Here is a 25,544-nt window from a genome sequence, read left to right as displayed (position 1 = left end):
TTAGTGATGGGAGGGCTCTGAGGCTTTGGGATGTGGCACCTGCAGCCTGCCTGGGGCTGAGTGTGGCTAACCAGCAGGCTCAGCAGTGGCAGCCGAAGCGGCGCAGGCTTTGCTCCTCCACAGGGATCTTTGCTCTTCTGCTGCACAAGGGCAGGAGGCGTTGGGGTTGTCCCATCCTGGAGATCCAGATCCAGCCTGTGCTGCTTTGGCAGCCAAAGCACAGGGGACAAAGTTGCCAGGAGCTGTGGAAGGCCCTGGGCACTCAACTCCCACTGACGCAGGCTCCAATCCCTTGGGAAGTGCTGAGCTCTCCCTCCTGACAGCTCCACCAGGACCAGCCAAAGCCTTCCACGTCCCCAAGTTTCACATGGACCTGCCACAGGGATTTTTTTTCTTGGGGAGGAGGGGAGGAAGGGGGGGGGGGGGGGGGGGGGGGGGGCTGCATCTTTCACTGCCTCCCCATTGAGTCCTTAAGGCCAGAAAGGAGGTGGGACCGAAGGCTTGGGCTGCAAAGTGCCTGCGAGGTCACCTGTGAGGAAGAGCAGAGGGGTTGGGGCAGACACTGCCACCCCAGGTCACACATAGAAACATCAAGCAGTTAGTAAAACAACAGGATACTATTTACAAGTCTTGGTATCCCCTCGAGGAGGGGAGGAAGGCCACCTCCTGCCTCGAGGGAAGAGTCTCTGGAGGTGAAGGAGGAGGCTGGAGGTGCAGAGGTACCCAGCACTGGTGCCGTGCACCAGCTCACCTTTGCAGTCCTTTCCTCTGCCAAAAACCTCCAGGCCAGTGAGATGTCCAAGCTGTAGCTGTGCTGGGGATGTTCCCCCAGGACCATGCTGGCTGCTTGGTGGCAGCTGGCGGTGGGGACCAGGGGGTGCTCACCCAGCCAGCAGCTGGTCCCCAGCATCACCCCATGAGCGAGCTGGGTGCTGGGCAGGGAGCTGATATGCCATGAGAATGCACTTCTGGCTCTGGAGATGTGGAGGTGGTGAGTGATGTCCTCTCCCCGGGGCTGTGGTGGAGTCCCAGCAGAGGGACATGCTGAGGCCACCCTCGAGGATGCCCCAGGGAGGCTGCACCAAGGGTGGGCAGCAGCTGCTGCGTGCCCAGAGGGAGGCGAGGAGCCCGCAGGGGCATTTCTGAACCACCCTTCACAGTGCTGGAGGAGGAGGAGCCCTTACAAGCAGGGGGTCAGGACCACCAGCCCCAGCTGGGTCTCTGGGTGAGGAGGGGCAGTGCAATCGTGGCAGGGTGGCTTTGCTCCTGGGTCGGTGCAGCAGGGGGATGGTGGTGGGGGAAGGATGAGCAGAGCCCTTTCGTTGCATCCCCGCAGCAGGCAGGCACTTTTCCAGCCCTTTAGCCCTTCAGTGTCCACCTTTGGAGCTCCAGGCCCCACCTCGGAGGTGGTGGCACTCAGAGGTGGTGGTCCTCAGCATTCCAGGTGGTCCTGGCTGCTCCTCACCCAGACCAAGCACTGGCAGCCCTGGGGGGGCACACGTGGAGCCCCAAGTTTCACAGTGTAGGTTGAGCTGCTGGAAGCCAAATCCTTCCCCTCAGCCCACACTCCATGGTAGGACCAGCCCCCTCCCCAGATCCCAACGCTTCAGTTCTCCCCCTGCCCACCCCAGCCCTGCCCTCTGCCTGTGGTTGGGGAAAGCAGCTGAATTCCAGGGTGCTGGAGAGCAGCAGGACACAGTGGTGGGGAGGACCAAGGAGGCAGGGTGGGGAGGAAGAGGAGAACCGGAGTCCCAGGGGGGAAGGAGCAGGGGCTGGAAGGGGAGAGGAGAGGGCCGAGGGTGCAGTGCTCATCCTTGTGTCCATCTGTCCGGCATCACGGGGCTGCAGAAGATGCTCCAGTGGCAGAAGTTGGGGTCTGGGTGCTGAGCAAGACTGAGCCCCACGCCCCAGCCGCTCAGGGGCTGCCGGGGGCTGGGAGGGGTCGGTACCGAAAGCAGGAGCTCAGTGCATACAGGGCTGTGAACTGGGGGGGCCCGGGGAGCCCCCCGCTTCCTTCCCGCCCTCACCCTCCGGGGCTCTCGGTGCCGGGGAGGGGGGGGAAGGGGGAAGGGGAGCCCAGGGGGCCGCCCCGGGCCGCGCTTCAGACGGGAGAGGTGGCGGTGGAGTCGCTGTGCAGGCTCTCGGCGATGTCGCCGCGCTGGATCTTGCGCAGGGCGGCCAGCAGCACGTCGAGGGTGGCAGAGTCCTTGGCGGACCAGTCGGCCAGGAGAGCCCGGGCAGGGGATTCCGCCCTGGTGAAGGAGTCTATCAGGTCCTCTTTGTAGCCCAGCTCCCCGGCCAGCTTCCTCCACGTCTCCTCCGCCGAGCTGCTCAGCAGCTTCTCCACCTCTTCCTGCTTGCCGGGGGGCAGGGCGACGTAGAGGGTCCCGTCTCCTTTGGGGGCTGGGAAGGATGAAGCGGTGTTAAGCCCATCCCCCAGGCTGCCCTTGCCCACCCTGCAGCGCCCGGCTCGCCCTACCTGGCCCCTGGGTGCTCTGGTTGGGCGGCTGCTGGTCGTGCAGGCTCTGGCTGTCCACGGAGATGCCGCTGTCGCTGTGCAGCTTCTCCCCCTCTGGGGAAGGTGTCTGGTTCACAGGGCGGTTGTTGGCTCCTTGCTTGTTCTGTTTGCAGCTGTTCCACCTGCAGAGAGAGAGAGGAGCAGGGAGCTGACACCTCAGGGTGACGTCCCCCAGGCTGGGAGCAGGGCTGTGGCTTTGTCCCCCTGTCTGTCCCCCTTTGCTGGGGGACCTGGGGTGGTTTAGCCTGGAGAAGAGGAGGCTGAGGGGAGACCTCATTGCTCCCTACAGCTCCCTGAAAGGAGGCTGGAGTGAGGTGGGGCTTGGTCTCTTCTCCCACGGTCAGAAAAGACCTTTAAGATCATCAAGTCCAGCCAAGGTGGCCTCAAGTTTCCCCAGGGGAGGTTTAGGTTGGAGATGAGGAACAGTTTCTCTGCTGCAAGAGTGGTCAGGGGTTGGCACAGGCTGCCCAGGGAGGTGGTGGAGTCCCCAGCCCTGGAGGGGTTCAGGAAACCTGTGGCCATGGCACTTGGGGCCATGGTTTGGTGGCCATGGTGGGGTTGGGTTGCTGCTGGGACTGGATGAGCCTGGAGGCCTTTTCCAACCTTAATGATTCTATGGCTCTTGGGACCATTTTTTCCCCAGGGAGAATCCTTTCTCCTGCAGCCTCTGGCTCAACCTCCCCATCATGGTGACCACACCATGCTTCAAATCAGCCTTTGCAGCTGCTCAGCTCCTGAGCTTTGCAAGGAGCCAGGGCAGGGCTCCCTCCTGCATGGATCTGCTGCCAAACTGGAACACAGAGGGGTCCCAGGGCTGCCTGAAGGTCCCTCCCCCTCCCTCGAGGTGCCTCCAGCCTGGGATGTCCTTAGAGTCACAGAGCCAGCCCCGGCCTGCCCGGGGCCAGGTGCCAAACCATCTGACCAGGGATGAGCCTCTGAGCCTGATCGGCCACGACGGCTGCCCACAGCGTGCCAGAACCAGCAGGGGCCAGGCACAGGGGGGTTGCAAGGAGGGCTCCCCAACCCTGCTGCCACCTCCCTCTTTCACCCCATTCAGCTGCCTGGTTTCTCACACAGGTTTGGAAACCCACTTGCTCCCCATCCAGCCTGGTCCCCTTGTGGGACTTCAGAGGAGGGAGACACAGCCTGCTTCATGGCCTCATAGAATGGGTTGGCTTGGAAGGGACCTTGAAGATCAGCCAGTTCCAACCCCTCTGCCATGGGCAGGGACACCTCCCACCAGCCCAGGTTAATGATGCTCTTAGCTGGAGCATCATCCCTGTCCCTAGCTGGAGCCTGATGCCATCCCCATCCCTGCCTGGAGCACCATCTCCACCCCTAGCTGGAGCACCATCTCCATCCCTGTCTGGAGCACCATCCCTGTCCCTAGCTGGAGCACCATCTCCATCCCTGTCTGGAGCACCATCCCCATCCCTGTCTGGAGCACCATCTCCATCCCTGGCTGGAGCACCATCCCCGTCCCTAGCTGGAGCACCATCCCCATCCCTAGCTGGAGCATCATCCCTGTCCCTAGCTGGAGCCTGGTACCATCCCCGTCCCTGGCTGGAGCACCATCCCCATCCCTAGCTGGAGCACCATCCCTGTCTCTAGCTGGAGCCTGGTACCATCCCCATCCCTGGCTGGAGCATCATCCCTGTCCCTAGCTGGAGCCTGGTACCATCCCCATCCCTGTCTGGAGCACCATCCCTGTCCCTAGCTGGAGCCTGATACCATCCCCATCCCTAGCTGGAGCATCATCCCTGTCCCTGTCTGGAGCATCATCCCTGTCCCTAGCTGGAGCCTGGTACCATCCCCATCCCTGCCTGGAGCACCAGCCCAGGTTGCTCAAGACCTCACCCAACCCAGCCATGAGCCCCTCCAGGGAGGGGGCAGCCACAACCTCTCTGGACAACCTGTTCCAGTGTCTCCCCACCCTCACTGTGAAGTGTTTCCCACTCTGCCACGCCCCCACGGTGCTGATCTTGCTCCCCTACCTTTTGAAGGCGATGTAGGCCACCAGCCCCACCACCACAGCTGCCAGGATGGAGCAGTAGACAGGGATGAGGTTGTCGGCGGTGCCGCGGCTCACGACGGGCTGGGAGCTGCCCATGATGGTGGTGCCAGTGTCTGCCAGGGTGCTGGGCATCACTTCAGTGTTGAAAGGGTCCCTGGTGATGGGCTCATGGCTGTCAGAACCCACCAGAGATGGGGTGTGGGTTGTCCAGCGAGGGTGGAGGTCTGCCAGGAGGGGAGGGAAGGGAAATGAGGATCGTTAGGCACACATCCAGCCCTGCCCTGGGATGGGCTCTGCTGGGGCAGCTGCTGAAGGGACAAAGTTCTCTGTCTCCAAAGGCTCATGGAGGTGTCAGCCCTGCCCTCAGGCTTGTTCCTTCCAACCACCTCATTCCCTGGCCACAGACAGCAGCAACCCCCCTGCTCCCAGGGACAAGCACAAGTTGGTCCTTGCCCCGGATGGCTGATGGTGTCTGTCCTGGCTGGTCCTAGTATCCAGTATCTGAAGGGGGCTCCAGGAAGGCTGGGGAGGGACTGCTCAGGATCTCAGGCAGTGATAGGAATAGGGGGAATGGAATGAAGCTGGAGGTGGGGAGATTCAGGCTGGAGGTGAGGAGAAAGTTCTTCCCCATGAGAGTGGTGAAGCCCTGGGATGGGTTGTGCAGGGAGGTGGTTGAGGCCCTGGACCAGGCTGGCTGAGGCTCTGGCCAGGCTGAGCTAGTGTGGGGTGTCCCTGCCCATGGCAGGGGGGTTGGAACTGGCTGATCCTTGTGGTCCCTTCCAACCCTGACTGCTACAATGATACTAGGCTCCTGGTTGCACATGCTCCTGGCTGGGCATGGTCCTGGCTTTGTAAGCTCTTTCCTTTTGCTCAAGTTCTGCAGCCCTTCCCACCATGTGGAAGCTCCAGGCTGAGCCCCTGCCTCCCATTGCCGGTCCCAAAGCCCAGAGAAGCCACTCCAGCTGCCTCCCATCCGCTGCACATCTGCACCAGGACCTGTGTGAGGCAGCCCAGGTGCCTCCACAGCTCACAGGAGGCTGTGCTCCTCTGCTGCCAGCAGCACCAGAGCCTGGATTCGCCCTTCTGCTGGCCCCTGCCTGCAGCCAGGCACTCCACCAGTGACCCCATTTCCACCACACCCAGGCGTGTCCCAGGGAGCTCCTGGATCTGTCTTGTCTTGCCCCAGGAATCAGAAGGGCAAGGAAGCTGCTGGAGGGTGTAGAGCACAGACCTGGTGAGGAGCAGCTGAGGGAGCTGGGGGTGTTCAACCTGGAGGAAAAGGAGGCTGAGGGGGAGACCTCCTTGCTCTCTACAAGCCCCTGAAAGGAGGCTGGGGCCAGGGAGGGGTTGGCCTCTTCTCCCAAGCAACAAGGGATAGGACAGGGGAGCTTGGACATGAGGAGAAGCTTCTTCACTGAAAGGTTCCCAAAGCCTGGCACAGGCTGCCCAGGGAGGTGGTTGAATGCCCATCCCTGGAGGTGTCACAAAGAGGCAGAGCTGTGGTGCTGAGGGCCATGGTTTGGCCAAGACAGAGCCTGGCTGAGCTCAAAGGGCTCTGCGCTGAGCCCAACCGCTCTGCCCTTCCATCGCAAACCGCTCTGCCCCGGGGCTGCCCCGACCCCTCCCGGGCTGCCAGCTCCCTCCAAACCTCCCCCCTGCCTCCACAGGGGCTCGTCCTGTGCCTGCTGGGGCTGTGCCACATCCTCCACGCTGGCCAGAGCGGAGAGGGTGGCGGGGCAGGGAGCTGGCACCTTGCCCTGCTGTCCCTCCCAGCCGCGGCCCCCGGCCGGCCCCTGCTGCCCTTTGGGAGCCGCTCTCCGCTGGCCGGCAGGGCCGCATCCGGCAGGGCCCCGCGGGCAGCTAACAAAGCTGGCCCTGTGCTCCTTGACTTGTGGCTCCATTTACTCGACCCCTTCCCGAGGGAGCTGCGCTGGCTGCCCCCCGTGCCCCGCAGCAGCGGCGCCAGGGACAAAGCTTCTTTCTCCCCGGCTGGGCTCAGGGCAGGCAATCGCTGCTGCTGCTGCCGCTGCCGCCGCCAAGGAGCAACCGGGCTGTCCCCAAGCCAGAACAGCTCCCAGGGAGCTGTCCTCAGGAGTGGGGTTCAGTGCTGGGCTCCCCAGTTCAAGAGAGACAGGGAGAGAGAGGCCAGCAGAGGAGACAGAGATGCTGAGGGACCCGGAGCAGCTCTGTGAGGAGCAGAGGCTGAGAGCCCCTGGGGCTGTGGAGCCTGGAGAAGAGCAGCCCCAGAGGGGAGCTGAGCAATGCTCAGCAAGAGCTGAAGGAGCTGTGGGGGTGCTGCCAGTGAATGATGCTCTCTCCCTTCCCCTGGACAACAAACCCTCCTGGACTGTGGGTCTGGCTGTTCCCCAACTCTCCAGAGCAGTCAATTCCCATCAGAAACCCACTGGGTGCCAAGGTTCCTCCTCACAAGGAAGATGCTTCACTGCTTTCAGCAGCTTTGCAGCTCAGTGCTGGACTCTTCCAAGCAGTTCCCTGAGGTCCTTCTTGAACTGAGGGCCCCAGAACTGCACACAATATTCCAGATGTGGCCTCAGCAGGGCAGGAGAACCTCTCTGGACCGACTCACCACATCCCTTCTAATCCACCCCAGGATGCTGTTGGCCTTCCTGACCACAAGGGCTCCTTGCTGGCTCTCCCTGGGGAATCATAGAATTGTCAGGGTTGGAAGGGAGCTCCAGGCTCAGCCAGCTCCAACCCCCCCTGCCATGGGCAGGGACCCCTCACACTGCAGCAGATTGCTCACAGCCACCTCCAGCCTGGCTGCAAACACCTCCAGGGATGAGGCTTCCACCACCTCCTTGGGCAACCTGCACCAGGCTCTCACCACCCTCATGGGGAAGAACTTCCTCCTAACCTCCTGACAAAGCTTTGCAACCACTGATGGAGATTTTCCACTACACTATAGTGGAGTTTTTAACCCACTCCCAGGGAAGTAAAACGGATTCATCCCAGAGTTCCAACTTAACAGGGATGGATTCATCCCAGAGTTCCAACTTAACAGGGATGGATTCATCCCAGAGTTCCCAGCTCGAGCTGCCCCAAGCAGAGCTGCTGTAGCAGGCAGCCCTGCTGCAGACACCCTCCTAAGAACCCAGGTTAAGTGAACAACTGAGGAGCAAACACTGAGGGCATCAGAAAGCTGCTTTCCAAACCAGAGCCACAGAACCATCACCCAGGTTGGAAGAGACCTCAGAGAGCATGCAGATCAGCTAAAGCAGCCCCAGGAGCACCCCCAAGCTCACCTCTGCACTCAGCATCCGAGACCGGGGTGCACTCCTTCACCAGCACCTCATGCTCCTCACAGGTGGTGCAGGGCAGGCAGGGGTCCACGAAGTTGGCCTCGCTGGAGAAGGTGCCCTCGGGGCACTCCTCGCAGACCGTGTCCTGCGAGTCCTGGCAGGGGAACATGAGGCCGAAGCCCACCTCGCAGACCCTGCACTCCCTGCAGCTGCCGCTGGGCTCGTCCTGGTAGTAGCCGTAGGTGCAGTGGCAGACGGCGTCGTCCGACTCCACGCAGGGAGCAGACATCCTCTGCAGCCCCACGCACTGCGTGCAGGGCTTGCAGGGCTCCGTGGCGCTCACCGTGTCCGAGTAGGTGACACCTGGCCGGGGGAAGGGAGACGGGGAGAGAAAGAGGGAGGTCAGCAAGGAGGTGTTGCCTCCAGTCCCGGGCTCCCCCCGGGTCGAGAAGGGCGGGGAGATCCTGGGGAGGGTCCCATCTCCGTCCCTACCTGGAGCACCATCCCTGTCCTAGCTGGAGCACCATTTCCATCCCTAGCTGGAGCACCATCCCCATCCCTAGCTGGAGCACCATCCCTGTCCTAGCTGGAGCACCATCCCCATCCCTGTCTGGAGCACCATCCCCATCCCTGTCTGGAGCACCATCCCCATCCCTGCCTGGAGCACCATCTCCATCCCTAGCTGGAGCACCATCCCCAGCCCTGCCTGGAGCACCATCCCTGTCCCTGCCTGGAGCACCATCCCCATCCCTGTCTGGAGCACCATCCCCATCCTAGCTGGAGCACCATCCCCATCCCTGTCTGGAGCACCATCCCCATCCTAGCTGGAGCACCATCCCCATCCTAGCTGGAGCACCATCCCCATCCCTAGCTGGAGCACCATCCCCATCCCTGCCTGGAGCACCATTTCCATCCCTGCCTGGAGCACCATCCCCATGCCTGCCTGGAGCACCATCCCCGCCTGGAGCACCATCCCCATCCCTAGCTGGAGCACCATCCCCATCCTAGCTGGAGCACCATCCCCATCCCTGCCTGGAGCACCATCCCTATCCCTGCCTGGAGCACCATCTCCATCCCTGACCTCCAAACGATCCCCATGGGCATCCTGGAGCCATCCCAGCCCCTCAGCATCCCGACCCTTCCCCCTCCACATCCTGCCTGCGGGGTCCCTCGGGCCGTGGCCAGCCGGTGTCCCCTCCTCTGCGGCGTGTCCCCGACACGAGGCGTGATGTGAACAACACTAATTGCTGACTCCTCTCTGACCCCAGGGCTTCTTGCTCTCTGATTTCATCCTGAAGGACTGGCTGTGCCAGGGAAATCAATCCTCCTCCTGCAGCCCAGCAAGACCCCCCTCACTCCCCCTTCCCCCCCTGCCTGCTCCCAGAGGTGTTTGAAGATATTTTTAGCTCGGGAGGATGGGGCAGATCCCATCCTGGAGGGCACAGCTGCTGTCCCTGCATCAGCTGCCTCCCATTGATCCCACCACAGCCCCTGGCACTGCAGTGCCCAGCCTTCCCTTGTCCAAAATGCTGGGGGAAAGTCCAGCTTCCTGGTGCAGGGGAGCTCAGCCTCCCTCCCTCTGCAGGCTGTGCTCCTGAGGAGGGCAATCCAGCCATGTGCTGACCTTTAGGTTCCTGCCTGCCTCCCTGGGATCATAGAGTCACAGACTGGTAGGGGTTGGAAGGGACCTCTGGAGATCATTGAGTCCAACCACCCTGGCCAAAGCAAGATCACCTAGGGCAGGCCACACAGCAGTGAATCCAGGTAGGTCTTGGAAGTCTCTCTAGAGAAGGAGACTCCACAGCCCCTCTGGGCAGCCTGCTCCTGGGCTCCAGCACCCCCAAAGTGAAGAATTTCTTCCTTCAGTTTAGGTGGAACTTCCTGGGTTCCAGTCTGTGTCCATTGGCCTTTGTCCTGTCACTGCACACCACTGAGCAGAGGCTGGAAAGAGGCTGGAGCCAGGTGGGGCTCAGCCTCTTCTCCCAAGAACCAAAGGACAGGACAAGAGGAAATGGCTTTGAGTTGCCCCAGGGGAGGCTTAGGCTGGAGATGAGGAACAATTTCTGTGCTGCAAGAGTGGTCAGGGCCTGGCACAGGCTGCCCAGGGAGGTGGTGGAGCCCCCCCATCCCTGGAGGGGCTCAAGAAACCTGGGGCCAGGGTTTGGTGGCCATGGTGGGCTTGGGCTGCTGCTTGGACTGGATGCTCTTAGAGATCCTTTCCAAGCTCAGTGATCCTCTATCAATTCTATGACCTGCCCTAGGGCAGGGGGGGGGTTGGGCAAGCAGCCCCTCCCCTCCTGCCTGTCCCAGTGCCCAGCACCAGAGGCAGAGCAGCACTGGGTCAGCCCCCAGGCTTCATGCAGCTCCCATTAACCTGGGCTCATCCTTTAGCACTACTCTGAATTATTGATGGGCACCATTAGAGTGGGGAAGTGGCCAGGAAAAGCATACGGCTGAGTGGGCACATTTCCCGTGGCAGCAAGGTATCTGAGCTGAGCAATTACAGCTGAGATTCAAAAGGGCCCTCCCCCCAACCCCCCCAGCCCCCCCTCCTCTCCTCCTCTCTGCCCCCCTCTCCCACTCTCCCTCCCTTTCACTCCCCCCTCCCCTTTCCCTCACCCGCCTGCAGCGGGGAAGGCTGGCAAGGGGTGGTGGGGGATAAATAAATCATGAGGCATCCATCAGGGGTGGCTGGCAAGAAAGGTTGGGGGTGGAGGTTGGCGGGGGGGAAGGGAAATTCTCATTAAAAAAGAAAGAAATCCAAACTGCCATTTGGGCTGAGGCAGGGACTGTGCCCTTCAGCCCCACCACCGTCATCATCACGCTCCCAACCGATGCCAGTTTGGCTTGGGAGAGCTGGGAGGTAGCCCCAGGGTGAGGTGGGGAATCTCAGCAGCCCAGGGCCCTGCCCACATTCCTCCTGCTTGGCAAACAGGGTGGGTTGGTGGCACAAGGGCTGCCTGCACCTGCCCAGTGCCCGCAGCAGCAGCAGGATCCAGCGTCAGCCCAGCTCCAAAAGGACTCTCTGCCCCCCTCCCAGCAAAGGGCTTCGCAGCTCTCCTGCCTAGGAGCAGCAAGGCCAGCCATCAAAATATGTCCAAGCAAGGAGTGGTCGGGCTGGGGGCTGCTGGGGTGCAGGAGAAGGGCTGTGGGGGCAAAGCAAGGCATGGAGAGAGGGGGAGAGCAAGGCAAGGAGAGAGGGGGAGAGCAAGGCAAGGAGAGAGGGGGAAAGCAAGGCATGGAGAGGGGTACAGGCAGTTCCCTGGAGGCCAGGAGCACTCAGCCTTGCTGGTCCAGCAGCAGGGCACAAAGTGGTGCCCTGAGCCTTGGCTCTTGGGGAGGGTTGTGTGTGATGCTGGGAGGACTTAGGGCTGCAGCATTTGCTCCTGGCTGCTTCCATCCTCTCAGGGATGGAGGAAGGGCCCAGACTCTTTTGTCCTGGTGCTTTCTAGCTCAGCTCCCTGACCCTCCAGAGCTGCTGCCTGATGTTCATCCCCCTGCGAAATTGCAACTGCCTGGGGCAACGTGGGGCTGGGCAGGAGGAGCTGGGAAGCCAACCACAGCAGGAGCAGCACTGTGCACCCACAGCCCAGCTGACACACAGCCTGCCAGCACCACTTGCCATAACCTCCACATCCCATGGCCTCCAGAGAGGGTGGAAATTCCATTTATCCCTTCAGTTCCCAAAAAGAAATCAGGATGGTGACTCTGGTCAGGTTCCCTGCAGGAAGGGGTCACTGGGATGGGGGTGGTGGAACAATGGGAGCTGGAGCTGGGCCTGGGCAGGTTCCAGGCAAGAAGGGATCACAGGGATGGATGGTGGTGGAACAGGGGGAGCAGGACACCTCCGTCAGGTTCCAGGCAAGAAGGGATCACAGGGATGAGTGGTGATGGAATAGGGGGAGCAGAACCCCTCAGTCAGGTTCCAGGCAAGAAGGGATCACAGGGATGGATGGTGGTGGAACAATGGGAGCAGGACACCTCATCCAGGCTCCCTGCAGGAAGGAGTCACAGGGATGGGTGGTGATGGAACAGGGGGAGCAGGACACCTCATCCAGGCTCCCTGCAGGAAGGAGTCACAGGGACGAGCAAACAGTGTCCACCCTGGACCCCACAGCAAGGTGGGTCTGAGCCCCCTGCAGCCCAGGAGGGAGCAGCCCCAGGGCTGTCCCCCACCCCCAGCAGCCCTGAGGAGGGAGCAAGCCAGGCACAGCTGGGTGAGTGCTGCTCATCGATCCTGCAGGGAAGCAGAAGTATTTTTAGCACTGCCCTGCCACTGCTCCATCCCTTGCTCCATGCTGGTGCTGCTCTGCTTCTCCCTCACCCCAGACTTCACCTCCTCATCGCTCTCCTGCAGCCATTCTCTGTCCCTTTGCCCCCTCAAATCACAGCCCTGGAGCAAGCCAGGCTGGGCTGGCACAGCTTGTCCTGCCAAGACTTCTCCTTAGGTCTTCAGGGGGTTGGGAGAGGTGAATTGGAAGGGCAGGCTTGCTTCTGCCTGTCGTGGTGGTGTTTGAAGAGCAAGAGCTGGGCCACTACCACCTCTCAGCATCTCCTGCACACAGCTCCACCTCATACTCATGAAGCATTGGACACAGGAAGTGGCCAGGAGCAAAGCTCTTCCCCTGGCTCTTGGGGACCTGTGTGAGTTGCTTCTTCCCCCTCCAACTTGTCTTTTATTTTGTTTGAGAAGGGGAAGAAGAAGATGAAATCCAGATGCAGCTACTCAATGGGGTGGCTCATGGTGGGGCACTCCCATGGCTGCTGGGTCAAGAGACCAAGATGCAGCTGCTGTGGGGAGGGGGATTGTTCAGGGTGCTGGAAGTGGGAGGTGGCTGCAAAGCTGCCTGGCACCCACAGGTCCCCAAGCAGGGGCAGGTGGCTGAGATGCACAAACCTGAAGCTAAGTAGTTCCACCTAAAGCTGAGCAGGAACCCCTTGAAAGGGTGGTGGAGCTCTGGAGCAGGCTGCCCACAGAGGTGGTGGAGTCTCCATCTCTGGAGACTTTCCAAACCCACCTGGATGTGTTCCTGGGTGACCTGCCCTGGGTGAACCTGAGCTGGGGAACCCTTCCTCCCCCCTACCAATCCTCCCCCCTACAGGGCAGGTGCTTTGGGGAGATGCTGGCTGTGAGCCTGCTGGCAGCACAGAGCTGGGTGGCTTGAAGCAAAACAGCACAAACTGTGTCCAGAAAACACTCCCAGGAGGCTAAGAAGGGAGACTCAGGTACCTCATGGCCACTGCAGCTCCCCTCCCAGACCCTGTGCCAGCCCCCCTGTGGTGTTCTGTGGAGGGAAGTGGCTACTCACTGTCCAGGCAGGGCTCGCAGACCGTCTGGTTGACCCCGCAGGGCTGCACCACTCCCTCTCCCAGGTTGCAGGCTTTGCAGCATTCCCCACTGGCTGTGTACATCTTGGTGGAGCAGTTGTTCTTGGAGCTCCAGCTGGGACCCTGAGGAAGAAAAAGGAGCCAGGAGGTAAGCTTTGTGATGGGACCCTCCTTGCAAGAGCAGCTGGAGGAAGAGCCTTGCATCAAGGCTCAGCACCAAGGCTGAATGGGGCTCCCCTCTTAAAGAGAGCTCCTAGGAGAAGTGGCTTTCCTACACGCCAGTTGCTCATCAGGAAAGCCCCTGCCAAAGCCCTGCTGGTGGAGAGAGGTCAGGAGAAGCCACAGCCTGGGCTCTGGGTGCCCTGCAGGGCCGTGGGGCTCCCCACACCCCATCCCCTCTCGGGGTGATTTGGCATCCTTCAAGGGCTCAGCCTTTCCCAGGGCATTGCCCAGGGGGAAGGCACTGCCCACAGGGGCTGGCAGCAAGGTTAGAGCTGCCTGGGGAGATGGAGAGTTCAGAGAGCTGGGCTGGCAGCTCTGCAGTGCTCTTGGTGCACACGGGGATCAGAAATCACCACGGTCACCCCACCCCCCACCGTGGAGCCTGAAGGCAGCACCGAGGGCTTCAGCAGCACTTGCTGTCTAATGGCACCGAGTGTCTCTGCTTCCAGAACCTCTCCCCACGCGTGGAAGCAATCACCCTGCCCTCAGCAGCACCCAGAGCCACCCCACACATGCCCTCTGCAGTGGGAGAGGGCAGGGAGGCTGCTCCCCAGAACACCTCTGGGCTGAGGCCATGCAGTGCAGGAAGCATCTCGACCTGGGCACAGGGCTTGCAGGGATGCTGACAGCAATCAGGGCTCTGCCAGGGCTCCTTTTGCCCCTGCTGCTCACAAACAGGGGGGTGTTGGATCATCCCTTTGCCATCCAGCCAAGCTGGGCGGCTTGGGTTTCATTTTGGGGGGGTTTGGGTTGGTCAGGGTGGGGTTTTATCATGATTTTGGGGGAAGGGAGGGGGGGAAGGGAAGAAACTAAGCTAATGCTTGGAGGAGCTTTCTCCCCCCCCCCCCCCTCCTTGTGCATCTGGATGCCTCGTCAGCCAGTTGGCTGCCTCTTTGCACAATGCTGCGTTATGAACTCGCTGTGCATCATCCGGCAGCATCCGGCCCGGCTGAGACAATGGAGCGCCAATTATAGGCATCTGAATGACAAAGTGCTCCAATTACCCTGCGCTGGAAAGCGTGTGGCTGCTCTCCTCTCCTCCCTGGCACCGCTTCGTGCTCTCCTCCCTGGCACTCCTTCACCAGCCCAGCCTGGGAGCCCTGCTCCAGCGCCGGACCCCAAACTGGGCAGGCAATGAAGGGCTTGGTGTGATGATGGAGCATCCCAGCACCCCCAGATAACTGCTGGGGAATGGGTTTGGGGGTGAAGAAATGGTTTGGTTTGCTTTGGCTTTGTTCCCCGGGGGACAGATTCTGCCCGTGAGGCTTTTGCAGCCGAGCTGGTTGGAGCCCACCCTGCCGCTCCGGCCCCGGCAGCCCATCTCCTCTGCTTGGGAAGAGGTTTAGCCCTCTCCCACCTCCGTGAGTGGGACCGGGGGAGCAGCCGAACGTGCCTGGCTATAAATAGCGCTGGGAAGAGCGGGGCAGCGCAGCTGGGACCAGCAGCGGCAGCAGCAGCCAGCCAGCTCTCCCACGCCGCAGGCAGCTGCGAGCGGCTCCGGCAGCCCGCGGGGCTGGGACCTAGCCCCAGCGCTTCCTCTCCGTGACACCCAGACCACCACCAGCAGCTGACCCCAGGGACACCCCTACCCCCTACCCCCCCGCTCTGGCCACGTGTCCCCTCCCTGTAGGGCTGGCAGGAAGGGTCAATACCTTCCCCGCCTTGCCAGATCCCTACCTCTGCGCTCCTAAACGCTGCTGAAGGCAACTCCCAGCCCCAGGTGCTGCGTCCTCCCCCACCACCACCACCTCCCCATCCCCAGTTCTGCTTTCCTTTCCCTTTCAGTTTGAGCCCTGTAAGGATCAAGACACCTCGGAGGGGGGCACATGGTCTGCATTAGCCCACTGAAATGTGCATGTGATTAACACAACTCCTGTTGACAAAGCCGCAGGTATTAGCACCGTAAAGCATTTTGACAGCTGGACCGAGGAGCGCTGAGGTTGAGGGGCTGGGGGGGGGGGGACGACACGACACGGATGGAGGCTGTGAGCAACACCTCCCTCAGCTCTTAATTGCTTCTGGAGCCCTGGCCGTGGGGTTTTGTGCCTCCTGGCAGGCAGAGGAGGAGGAGGAGGAGGAGGAGATGACCTGGGAGGAAGGTGGGAACTCGGCACACCACCATTAGCTCCGGAGCCCTGGCACGGAGAATTGCTTCTCACTGGAGCAGGGGAAAGGGAGAATGCTGCAGCTGGAGACGGTCCCAGCCAGCAAGCCTGGATCCGAACCTCCCGTGAGCCTGACAGACGGGCTCTGCCTTTCTTGGCAAAGCAGCCAGTCTAGGAAAGGCCAGAGCCCTGGCTCCCAACAATCCCCAAACCCTGGGCAGCAGAAAAAGCCACATCTGAGGTCTGAGGGTCCGGCCAAGGCTCGGCTCGGCAGGGCTGGGATGGCTCCGCGGGGCTGGGATGGCTCTGAAAGGCTGAGGTGGTTCTGTAGGGCTGGGATGGCTCCGCAGGGCTGGGATGGCTCTGAAAGGCTGAGGTGGTTCTGCAGGGCTGGGATGGCTCTGAAAGGCTGAGGTGGTTCTGCAGGGCTGGGATGGCTCTGAAAGGCTGAGGTGGTTCTGCAGGGCTGGGACGGCTCCGCAGGGCTGGGAGGGTTCTGCCTCTTCCCACTTGGAGTTAGCCCCAAGCAGCGCAGGTAGAGTAATGAACTTGGGGTGCCCAGGGTTTGGGGTGGCCCTGGGGCTGTGGCCACAGCTGGGGGAGCACATCTGGACCTGTACAGGGGTGGGTTCGGTCCTCCCAACTCAGCAGGTGCAATCCTGGGGGGGTAAATCCAGTCCCAAGGTAGCACTCAGCACTGGCAGGGGGAGGTGGCTGTGGGGATCTGGGGAACACAGATCCAGATCTGGACTTTCCCAGCCCCACAGCAGCAGGCGGGGGGTGGGGGTGGGGGGTGGGGTGGGGGGCGTTACCCGAGGTGGATCATTCCTTGGTGTGAAATCATTTGACTCCGTATAGCTGTGACAGCTTTTGCCCTTCCTGCCACCCACCCACGGTTGTGAGCATCCCGGGATGGGGGGGATGGGAGGGGTTGGCAGGGAGGGAGGGCTTGGCCAGCCCAATCCCATGCCCAGTATCTTGGGTGAACTGGGGGAAGGAGACCCTCCAGCACAGAGCCACAAACAGCCCTCTCCTCCTCAAGCCTCTGCGTGAAGCCACCAAAGCCTCAGCTTTAATATCCTGCCTGAAAGGTGTCCTGCTGCTTAACCAAGCCTCCGGGACCCACAGCAAACCCTTCCCCCCCCGCAAAAGCCCAGGCTCCGGCCCAGGTAGCTGGGTCCATCCCCATGTGCCCAGCGGCCTGCCCTGCCCTGGGTGTTTCTCTCTCTCTTGCCCCCTCCCTCCCCAAACTGCGAAGTTTGGTCCCCAGCCGACGCTGAGGCTGTGCCCATCCCAGGGTCGCAGCCCGAGGGGTGGAAGTGTTTGGCACTGCGCTCTGGGCAGCGAGTTTGGAGCTGGGAATGTCAAGGGAGGTTCTGGGGCTGTGGCATGGCAGGACGTGAGGGCGCTGGGGTGCGGGTGGCATCTTCTGCCCCTGCCCGGCTTGCCTGAGGGCTCGGTCCTGGCTGAAAGGAGCGACAAGAGCCTGATGCGGGAGTCAGAGGGAGTTGTACCACCCGGCCCTACGGGTCCCCCATCAGCATCCACCTCCCCGGGTGCCCTTCCTCTGCACCCACAGGAGCTTTGCCTGGCACCCCCGGGATCCCCACCCCGTTCCATTCCCTCTCCAGCCCTGCTGCTCGGTACCTCCGGGACCCTCCTGCCCGCCCCATACCCTCAGGACTTCTCTATCCCAGGGACCCTACGCATCTGCCAGCCTGGTACCCCCCGCGGACCCTCCAAATACTCCTGGCTTGTGCCTCCGGGACCCTCCATTCCTGTGCCTCCGGTACCTCCGGGACTTTCCCTGCCGGTACCAGCGGGACTCTCCATCCCGGTACCACCGGGACCCTCTATCGCACCCCCGCCTGGTGCCTCCGGCGCCCCGGGGAGCCTCTGTCCACTCCCCCCCGCCCCCCCCAGGGATGCTTCAGCCCCGCACTCACCACAGGGAGCAGCAGCAGCAGCAGCAGCGGCAGGAGCCCGGCCATGGTGTGCGGGGGTGTCGGGGCCGGTCACCCCCCGGAGAGCCGGTGCGTGGCCGGGCTGCCCTCCCTCTGCCTCCCGCTGCCTCGGCGGCAGCCAGAAAAGGGCTGCAAGTCCCTCCTTCTCCTCCTCCTCCTCCTCCTCCTCCTCCTCCTCTCCGCCCCCGGAGCATCAGAATGAGCAGCCGAGCCCGCACCCTCCTCCGCCGGCACACAAAGCCCAGGGCCATCCCCCCTACACCACCACCACCCCCCCGCCGGCCACCCCGGGCCCCTCCCGACCCCCGTTGCCCTCCCACGAAGTGCTTGTGGGGCGGGGGAGGAGCTCGGGCTCTTTCCAGCCAGGTCTCCGCAGCCCCTCAGTCGTTCCCTCCCGTCCGTCCTTCTCCACGCACCCTTCTCTGCCGTCTGTCCATCGACACATCACTCTCCACGCCCTCACGTCCATCTGTCCGGCTCTACGGATCCTCCTCTGCTGTCCACCCATCCCTCTCCATCCCCCCAAACGACCATCTCCATCTGTCCATCTCCACAGACCCTCCTGAGCTCTCCAGCCCTCTCTCCAGCCCCTCAAACACTTGCACCCACTCGTCCATCCCCATGCACACTGCTCTGCTGCCTGTCTGTCCAGCTGTCTCTCTCCATCCCCTCAGAAGCCCACGTCCATCTGTCCATCTATCCCCTCACCCCCACTCTGGTGCTCACCAGCCCTGGGATGGCTTTGTTGAGGTTACTGCAACCCCAGCCAGGGGCTCTGGCCAAGTCCGTGGGCAGGGCTGGCTGGGGGGTGACCAGGCCTCCTCTGGCTGCTTGGGACAAGGGACAACATGCCCCAGCTGCCTGAGCTGGTGGCACCCCCAGGACCCAGACCCCAAGCTCTGTCACAGCCACCTGGGTGACAGGGAGAAGCCCCCAGCAGGGAGCTCATGGGGTGCTGTGGCAGTGAAGGGAAGCTCCTACTGCTGTCACTGACTGACTGTCACCAACCCCTCCAGCGTGCTGGGGAGGTTGGAAGGGACCTCTGGAGATCATCCACTCCAAGCCCCCCTGCTAAAGCAGGGCACCCACAGCAGCTTGCCCATGAGCACAATGGCCAGGGGGGGTTGGAAGCTCTCCCTGGGCAGCCTCTTCCAATCCCTGGCCACAAGAAATTGTTCCTCATCTCCAACCTAAACCTCCCCTGGGGCAACTTGAGGCCCTTTCTTCTTCTCTTCCTTGCTCTTATGGAGAAGAGACCAACCCCCACCTCACCTCAGCCTCCTCTCAGGCAGCTGTGGAGAGCCAGGAGCTCTCCCCTCAGCCTCCTTTCCTCCAGGCTGAGCACCCCCAGCTCCCTCAGCTGCTCCTCACAAGTCACAGCATCACAGGACTGTTGGGGTTGGAAGGGACCTCAAGGACCATCTAGTTCCAGGCCCCCCCTTGCCATGGTCCTGTTCCCCAGACTCTTGCTCAGAGCTCTGCTGGGGTCCTTCCCCTCACCACCACAGCCACTCAAGCCCCAGCCCCAAGCTCCTGCCAGCCCTGTGGGCTCTTCCTTCAGCCCAAGCCCATTTCCTGGCTGGACTTGCTGACCCTAGAGACCTTTTCCAACCCAAGCAACTCCATGATTGCATCCTGAAGGTCCTTTTCCAACCTAAATGATTCCAGGGTTCCACATCCCCTGATCCTCAGCCCCCTCTGGGCAGCCAAGTGCCCAGGGTTGAGCTGAGCTGAGCTGAGCTCAGCTGGATTCCTTCTTCTAGGAGGGGATTGTTGCCCTCCTGAGGAGCAGGAGGTCAGCTGCTCCCAGCCAGCTCTCACTGCTCCAGCCGGGAAAGGGCTCGAAGGAAATTCCCTCACTCACAGCTTGGCCTTGCCATGAGATTAAAGTGAATCCAAAAGCTGCTGTTTGTTCTCTGGCACGGAGACCAGAGAGCAGAACACACATGTGGAGCACATGGGGATGGCTTTGCTGGCCAGGAAAAAAAAACCCAGGAGGGAGCCAGGTGGGAATGGGGCTGGCTGGATGCTCCTGGAGCTGCGAGGTGCCGGGTGCCCACCCACGGATCAGCTGGGCAGGGAGAGGGGGCAGCGAGCCAAGCACTCAGCTCTCCTTTGAGGGCACTGGGAGGGGAATGGAAACCGGGCAAGGCTGCCCCCAGACATGTGGTGGGGGCTGGGCACAGCTGGAGGGGGCAGCCTGGGGGTCTCCTGCAATTGATTTGTCACTGTGCCACAGCTTAGTGGCAAACCCAGCTGGGCTCCTTCACTACCTGCCCACCCTGAAGGGCTTGGGGCTGTGGTTCCCCCCCCATGGGATGCACTTCCCATGGATAAAGGGTTTGGGGCTGTGGTTCCTCCCCCCATGGGATGCACTTCCCAGGGATGAAGAGCTTGGGGCTGTGGTTCCCCCCCCCCATGGGATGCACTTCCCATGGATAAAGGGCTTGGGGCTGTGGTTCCCCCCCCCCATGGGATGCACTTCCCATGGATAAAGGGCTTGGGGCTGTGGTTCCTCCCCCCATGGGATGCACTTCCCATGGATAAAGGGCTTGGGGCTGTGGTTGTCCCCCCCCCCATGGGATGCACTTCCCAGGGATGAAGAGCTTGGGGCTGTGGTTCTCCCCCCCCATGGGATGCACTTCCCATGGATAAAGGGCTTGGGGCAAGCAGTCCCTGAGCCTCCCTCCCTGCCACCCCCCCTGAGCACTGCTGCTGCATGATGCCACCATGAGAGTCACCCTAGGGAGAGCCCAGGGGAGGTGATGCCGAGCTGAAGGCAGCAGAGAGGCTCAGCTGGGCTGCATCTGCAGCAGGCTGGGCCAGCAGCCAGCCAAGGTAAGTGAAAACTTCTGCTCCACCCCAGCCCTCTGCAGCTCCTTTGGTGGAGGAGCTCCCCAGTGCTGCTCCCCAAGCCCCCTGCACACATTTGGTTTCCATGTCCCAGAAGAGGTTGTGTCCCTTCCACGGCTCCACAAGATGACAAAGAGACTCCTCCAAGTCTGCTGTCACCTCTCCAAGGGCTGCAGAGGTTTAGCTGCTGGGGGTGGGGGGGAAGGATGGAACCCAGCTGCCCCTGCTGTAAGCCCTGAGGCCAGCCAAAAGCTGCACCTTTGGTGGTCATAAAGCCTGCAGGCATGGCACTGGGGGGCATCATTGGATGGCCATGGTGGTGCTGGGATGTTGGTTGGACTTGATCACCTCAAAGGTCTTTTCCAACCACAAGGATGCTGTGATGCTGTGAGCTCCTCTGTGGTGCCCAGGGACACAGGGCAAGGGGCACAAACTGGCACCCAGGAGGTTCCACCTCAGCAGGAGGAGAAATTTCTTTGCTGTGAGGGTGCTGGAGGCCTGGAGCAGGCTGCCCAGAGAGGTTGTGGAGCTCTCCTTGGGTGGAGAGCTCCCAACCCCCTTCCTGGCCACTGTGCTCCTGGGCAAGCTGCTGTGGGAGCCCTGCTGGAGCAGGGGGCTTGGGCTGGCTGAGCTCCAGAGGTCCCTTCCAGCCCTCATCATGCTGGAGAAGAGGAGGCTGAGGGGAGACCTTCTGGCTCTTTACAACTCCCTGAAAGGAGGCAGGAGCCAGGTGGGGGTTGGGCTCTTCTCCCTCATATCAGGTGGTAGAATGAGAGGCAATGGCCTCAAGCTGCCCCAGGGGAGGTTTAGGTTGGAGATGAGGAACAATTTTCTTTGCTGCCAGAGTGGGCAGGGACTGGCACAGGCTGCCCAGGGAGGTGGTGGAGTCCCCAGCCCTGGAGGGGTTCAGGAAACCTGTGGCCATGGTGGGTTGCTGCTTGGACCTGATGATCCTGGAGGCCTTCCCCAGCCTCAACGTTTCTGTGATCCTAAGAAATGTGAGGTGGAAATCAGGCTTTGGAGTTGTTGCTGCTGCTGCTGACTTCCACAAGGAGCTTTGCTTTCCTGGGAGCCATCAGGGGTCTCCTCTGCTGGCCTCTGTGGGCTGGGGAGGGTTGCATGGCAGTAGGTCACCTTTCAGAGAGGTCATTATGCTTCTTTTCTTCAATGAAAGAAGAGGAAGGGGGGGGGGGGAAATCATCTCATTTGAGTTCCCTTGGGCAGCTTTGAGAGGCTGGCACCTTGGGCTGCCTGGCAAGAGCCAAGCCCACGTCTGGAGAGCAGGAAGCTGAGGGCTGCCACAGTCCCTGGACCTCTGCTTCTCCTTGCGATCGATCAATGGCATCCAGGTGCTTGAAAGCTTTCAGGGAGGGAGGCCAAGGTGGAGTCTCTTGTGGAAGCACACAGGCATGCCCTCCCCTCCCTCCCTCCCTCCCACCCCCTGCTTGGTGTCTCTGCCAGCTCCAAGCTCACCCTTTCTGCCTCTGCCAGCTCCAAGCCCACCCTTTCTGCCTCTGCAGGATGGAGACATGGGGAAGCTCAGCTCCCTCTCACCCCACAGTTTGAAAGCTGCTGAGCACCTGCCCCAGCACAGAAAATGCTGCTGCCTCCAGGCTCAGGCCCCCAGGGCTGGGTTTTGCCATCCAGGGAAAAGCTCTCTGGGTCCAGACTCCAGGGAGGGAGCACCCCTGAGACCTCCTCCTCGTCCCTCCCTCCAGCCCCTGCCAGCTCCTCTTCTCTGCCCTGTGCTGGAGAATGTGGGGAGTGCCCTGGGGATCTGCATCCATGCTCAGCATGGAGTTATTCCCAGGGGGATGGCATCAGCTGTTCCTATGGGGATCAGAGCAGTTGTTCCCATGGGGATAGGGCTCAATTGTTCCCATTGGGATAGGGCTCAGTTATTCCCAGGGGGATGGGATCAGCTATTCCTGTGGGGATCAGATCAGTTGTTCCCATTGGGATAGGGCTGAGTTATTCCCAGGGGGAGGGGATCAGCTATTCCTGTGGGGATCAGATCAGTTGCTCCCATTGGGATAGGGCTCAGTTATTGCCAGGGGGAGGGGATCAGTTATTCTTGTGGGGATGGGGCTCAGCTATTCCTGTGGGAATGGGCTCAGTTATTCCCATGGGGATGGGGTTCATTTACTCCCATGGAGGTGGGGCTCAGTTATTCCCATGGGAACTGGGCCTCAGTTACTCCTGTGGGGATATGGCTCAGCTGTTCCCATGGGGACAGGGTTTATTTCCTCCATGGGAATGGGTCAGTTATTCCCATGAGGATGGAGCTCAGCTATTCTCATGGGGGTAGGGGGATCAGTTGTTCCTGTGGGGATAAGGATCAGTTATTCCCAAGGGGCTGGGTCTCAGTTACTCCTATGGGGATAGAGCTCAGCTATTCCCATGGGAATAGCACTCAGCTCTTCCCATGGGGATAGAGCTCATTACATCCATGGGGATGGGGCTCAGCTATTCCCATGGGGATAGAGCTCATTACACCCACGTGGATAGAACTCAGCTCTTCCCATGGGGATAGAGCTCAGCTTTTCCATTGGGGATGGCACTCAGCTCTTCCCATGGGGATAGAGCTCATTACACCCATGGGGATAGAGCTCAGCTCCTCCCATGGGGATGGAGCTCATTACATCCATGGGGATAGAGCTCAGCTCCTCCCATGGGGATAGAGCTCATTACACCCATGGGGATAGAGCTCATTACACCCATGGGGATAGAGCTCAGCTCCTCCCATGGGGATGGAGCTCATTACATCCATGGGGATGGGGTTCAGCTCCTCCCATGGGGATGGGGCTTGGCCTGACCACAGCATCCAGACCTGGGGGCTCAGATGTTGCCTTGGTGGCTGAGTGGGGGGAGGTGGCACCATTCCACCACAGGCTGGGCCAGGATCAAGCCCCAGCCCCTCAGACAGACTGGGCTGGCCACAGCCCGCTGGGGTCAGCAGGTGGATGAGGGCAGGGTGAACCTGCAGCCCTGGGGATGTGCAGGGTGAACCTGCAGCCCTGGGGGTGTGCAGGGTGAACCTGCAGCCCTGGGGATGTGCAGGGTGAACCTGCAGCCCTGGGGGTGTGCAGGGCTGGGGTGGGGCTGAAGGGCTCTGAGGCACACAGGGCTGTGACCTGGGGCCATGAGGGCCACCCCAATGCTGTCTGGGGGGCTGCTGAGCAGGGATTTGCCTCGAGGTTTGCCCCCCCAGGCACCCTCCAAGTGGCGAGGTGGCCTGAAGTCACCGCTGGGCACCCACCTGGGGGGAGAAGACTCAAAGCAGAGCCCCAGGGTAGGGGGGACCCAACCTTCCCTAAACTCAGGGGGGAAGAACCTGATTCCCATTACTATCAAAGCATCCTGCTCTGGTTTCCATTACCCTCCTTCATTTCCATGCCTGTAATTTCTCCTGATGCCTCTCTCCATCCCTCCTCCCCCTTCCCTTCTTCTTCTTCTTTTCTCACTTGCTAATCCCCAGCCTGACGGCTCCCAGCCTCCTTCCCTTCCCTTTTTCCCCCTTCCTTGAAGTGTCTTTCCAGCGCGATCCATCACCCCCCAGGGCAGCAGGACGGGGGGTGTGGGCAGGGATTCGTGGCAGCAGCTGAGACGAAGCTCTGGTTCCTTATAAGGATCGAGCGAAGGAATCTCCGGCGAGGCGAGCGGAGCCCGCAGCCTCCAGGAAACTCGATCCCTCCCCGGGACAAAATCCTGAGGCAGTAAAAATAGAGCCTGGTTTCCCTCCCTGGGAAAAGGAGGAAGATTTGATACACTTGCAAATAACCCCTGGCAGGAGCAGGCAGGGGAGGGGGAAGAGAGCCAACCACTCCTGGTGGCACAAAGGACATAAATCTGTCGGTGGCAGCCAGGGTATCAATATTTTCCTGCTTAAGGTATTGATTAGGTTCCACATGCCAGGGGCAGGGCTGCCTTTTCCTCTCACCAGCCTGGCTTTTGGGAACTGATTGATCCTGGGTTTGCTGCTGATGGGTCAAGAATTCTGCTGGCAGGAGGGGAAATGGAGGTGAGCCCTGGGCTGGCAGCGAGGAGGAGGAGGAGGAGGAGGCAGCGAGGGGAGGCTGGGGGCTGCTGAAGAGGTGCTGCAGGGGAGGTGGTTTGGTGCCTGGCTCCCAGCTGAGCTTCTTGCTGGCTTGGGGGTTAGGTGAGGAGAGGAGAAGCATTGTGATTGCTTCAGTGCTCAGCCAGGTGTTGGATAGGATAGGATAGGATAGGATAGGATAGGATAGGATAGGATAGGATAGGATAGGATAGGATAGGATAGGATAGGATAGGATGGGATAGGATAGGATGGGGTGGGGTGGGGTGGGGTGGGATGGGATGGGATGGGGAGAGGAGAGGAGAGGAGAGGAGAGGAGAGGAGAGGAGAGGAGAGAGAGGAGAGGAGAGGAGAGGAGAGGAGAGGAGAGGAGAGGAGAGGAGAGGAGAGGAGAGGAGAGGAGAGGAGAGGAGAGGAGAGGAGAGGAGAGGAGAGGAGAGGAGAGGAGAGGAGAGGAGAGGAGAGGAGAGGAGAGGAGAGGAGAGGAGAGGAGAGGAGAGGAGAGGAGAGGAGAGGAGAGAGGAGAGGAGAGGAGAGGAGAGGAGAGGAGAGGAGAGGAGAGGAGAGGAGAGGAGAGGAGAGGAGAGGAGAGGAAAGGAGAGAGAGGAGAGGAGAGGAGAGGAGAGGAGAGGAGAGGAGAGGAGAGGAGAGGAGAGGAGAGGAGAGGAGAGGAGAGGAGAGGAGAGGAGAGGAGAGGAGAGGAGAGGAGAGGAGAGGAGAGGAGAGGAGAGGAGAGAGAGAGGAGAGGAGAGGAGAAGAAGGAGGAGGAGGAGGAGAAGAAGGAGGAGAAGGAGGAGGAGGAGGAGGAGGAGAAGGAGGAGGAGGAGAAGGAGAAGGAGAAGGAGCACTTGGAGCTTGGTGGCCATGGTGGGGTTGGGTTGCTGCTTGGACCTGATGATCTTGGGAGGAGCTTTCCCAACCTTTCTGACTCTCCCAGCAGGTTGCCATGAGGATGAGGCCAGTCAGGCATCCTGCCCAGCTAACTCATCCTGCCCAGCTGGAGCTGGGAGCTCCTCTGCAGGGCTCCCCCTCTCCTCCCCAGCCAAACTTCAGGCAGCAAAGCTCTGCCCCTGCTCCTGACTGTCAGCAAACAACTGAGGCTCCCCTTTGAGGATGAGATTTGCCTCTTTGCCCTCCAAAACTTTTGCTGCCAGAGCAGCAATGAAGACATTGGCTGCTGTCCCACTGTGGCCACCTGCATGTTTGCACTGGCTGCCTCCCAGGGC

The 25,544-nt window shown here is 61.1% G+C and overlaps 1 protein-coding gene across 1 annotated transcript; it reads right to left on the bottom strand.

The window, feature by feature from the left end:
* Window positions 1-420: 420 nt before the first annotated feature.
* On the bottom strand, window positions 421-17,488 carry NGFR (nerve growth factor receptor). Its single transcript, XM_068171158.1, has 6 exons — window positions 17,394-17,488; window positions 13,102-13,243; window positions 7,796-8,155; window positions 4,513-4,756; window positions 2,480-2,640; window positions 421-2,403 (listed from the first exon to the last, which is right to left on the bottom strand). Exons 1-6 carry the CDS (start codon window positions 17,436-17,438, stop codon window positions 2,102-2,104), a joined length of 1,254 nt encoding a protein of 417 aa, XP_068027259.1. The 5' UTR covers window positions 17,439-17,488; the 3' UTR covers window positions 421-2,101.
* Between the last annotated feature and the right edge of the window lie 8,056 nt (window positions 17,489-25,544).

The sequence above is a fragment of the Melanerpes formicivorus genome, unplaced genomic scaffold (genome assembly GCF_026170545.1).
Source record: "Melanerpes formicivorus ecotype bairdi unplaced genomic scaffold, bMelFor1.0.p_v2 SCAF_2110, whole genome shotgun sequence".
NCBI lineage: Eukaryota > Metazoa > Chordata > Aves > Piciformes > Picidae > Melanerpes > Melanerpes formicivorus.
Note: the sequence above shows the minus strand (reverse complement) of the source record. Positions and strands in the feature narration are given on the sequence as shown.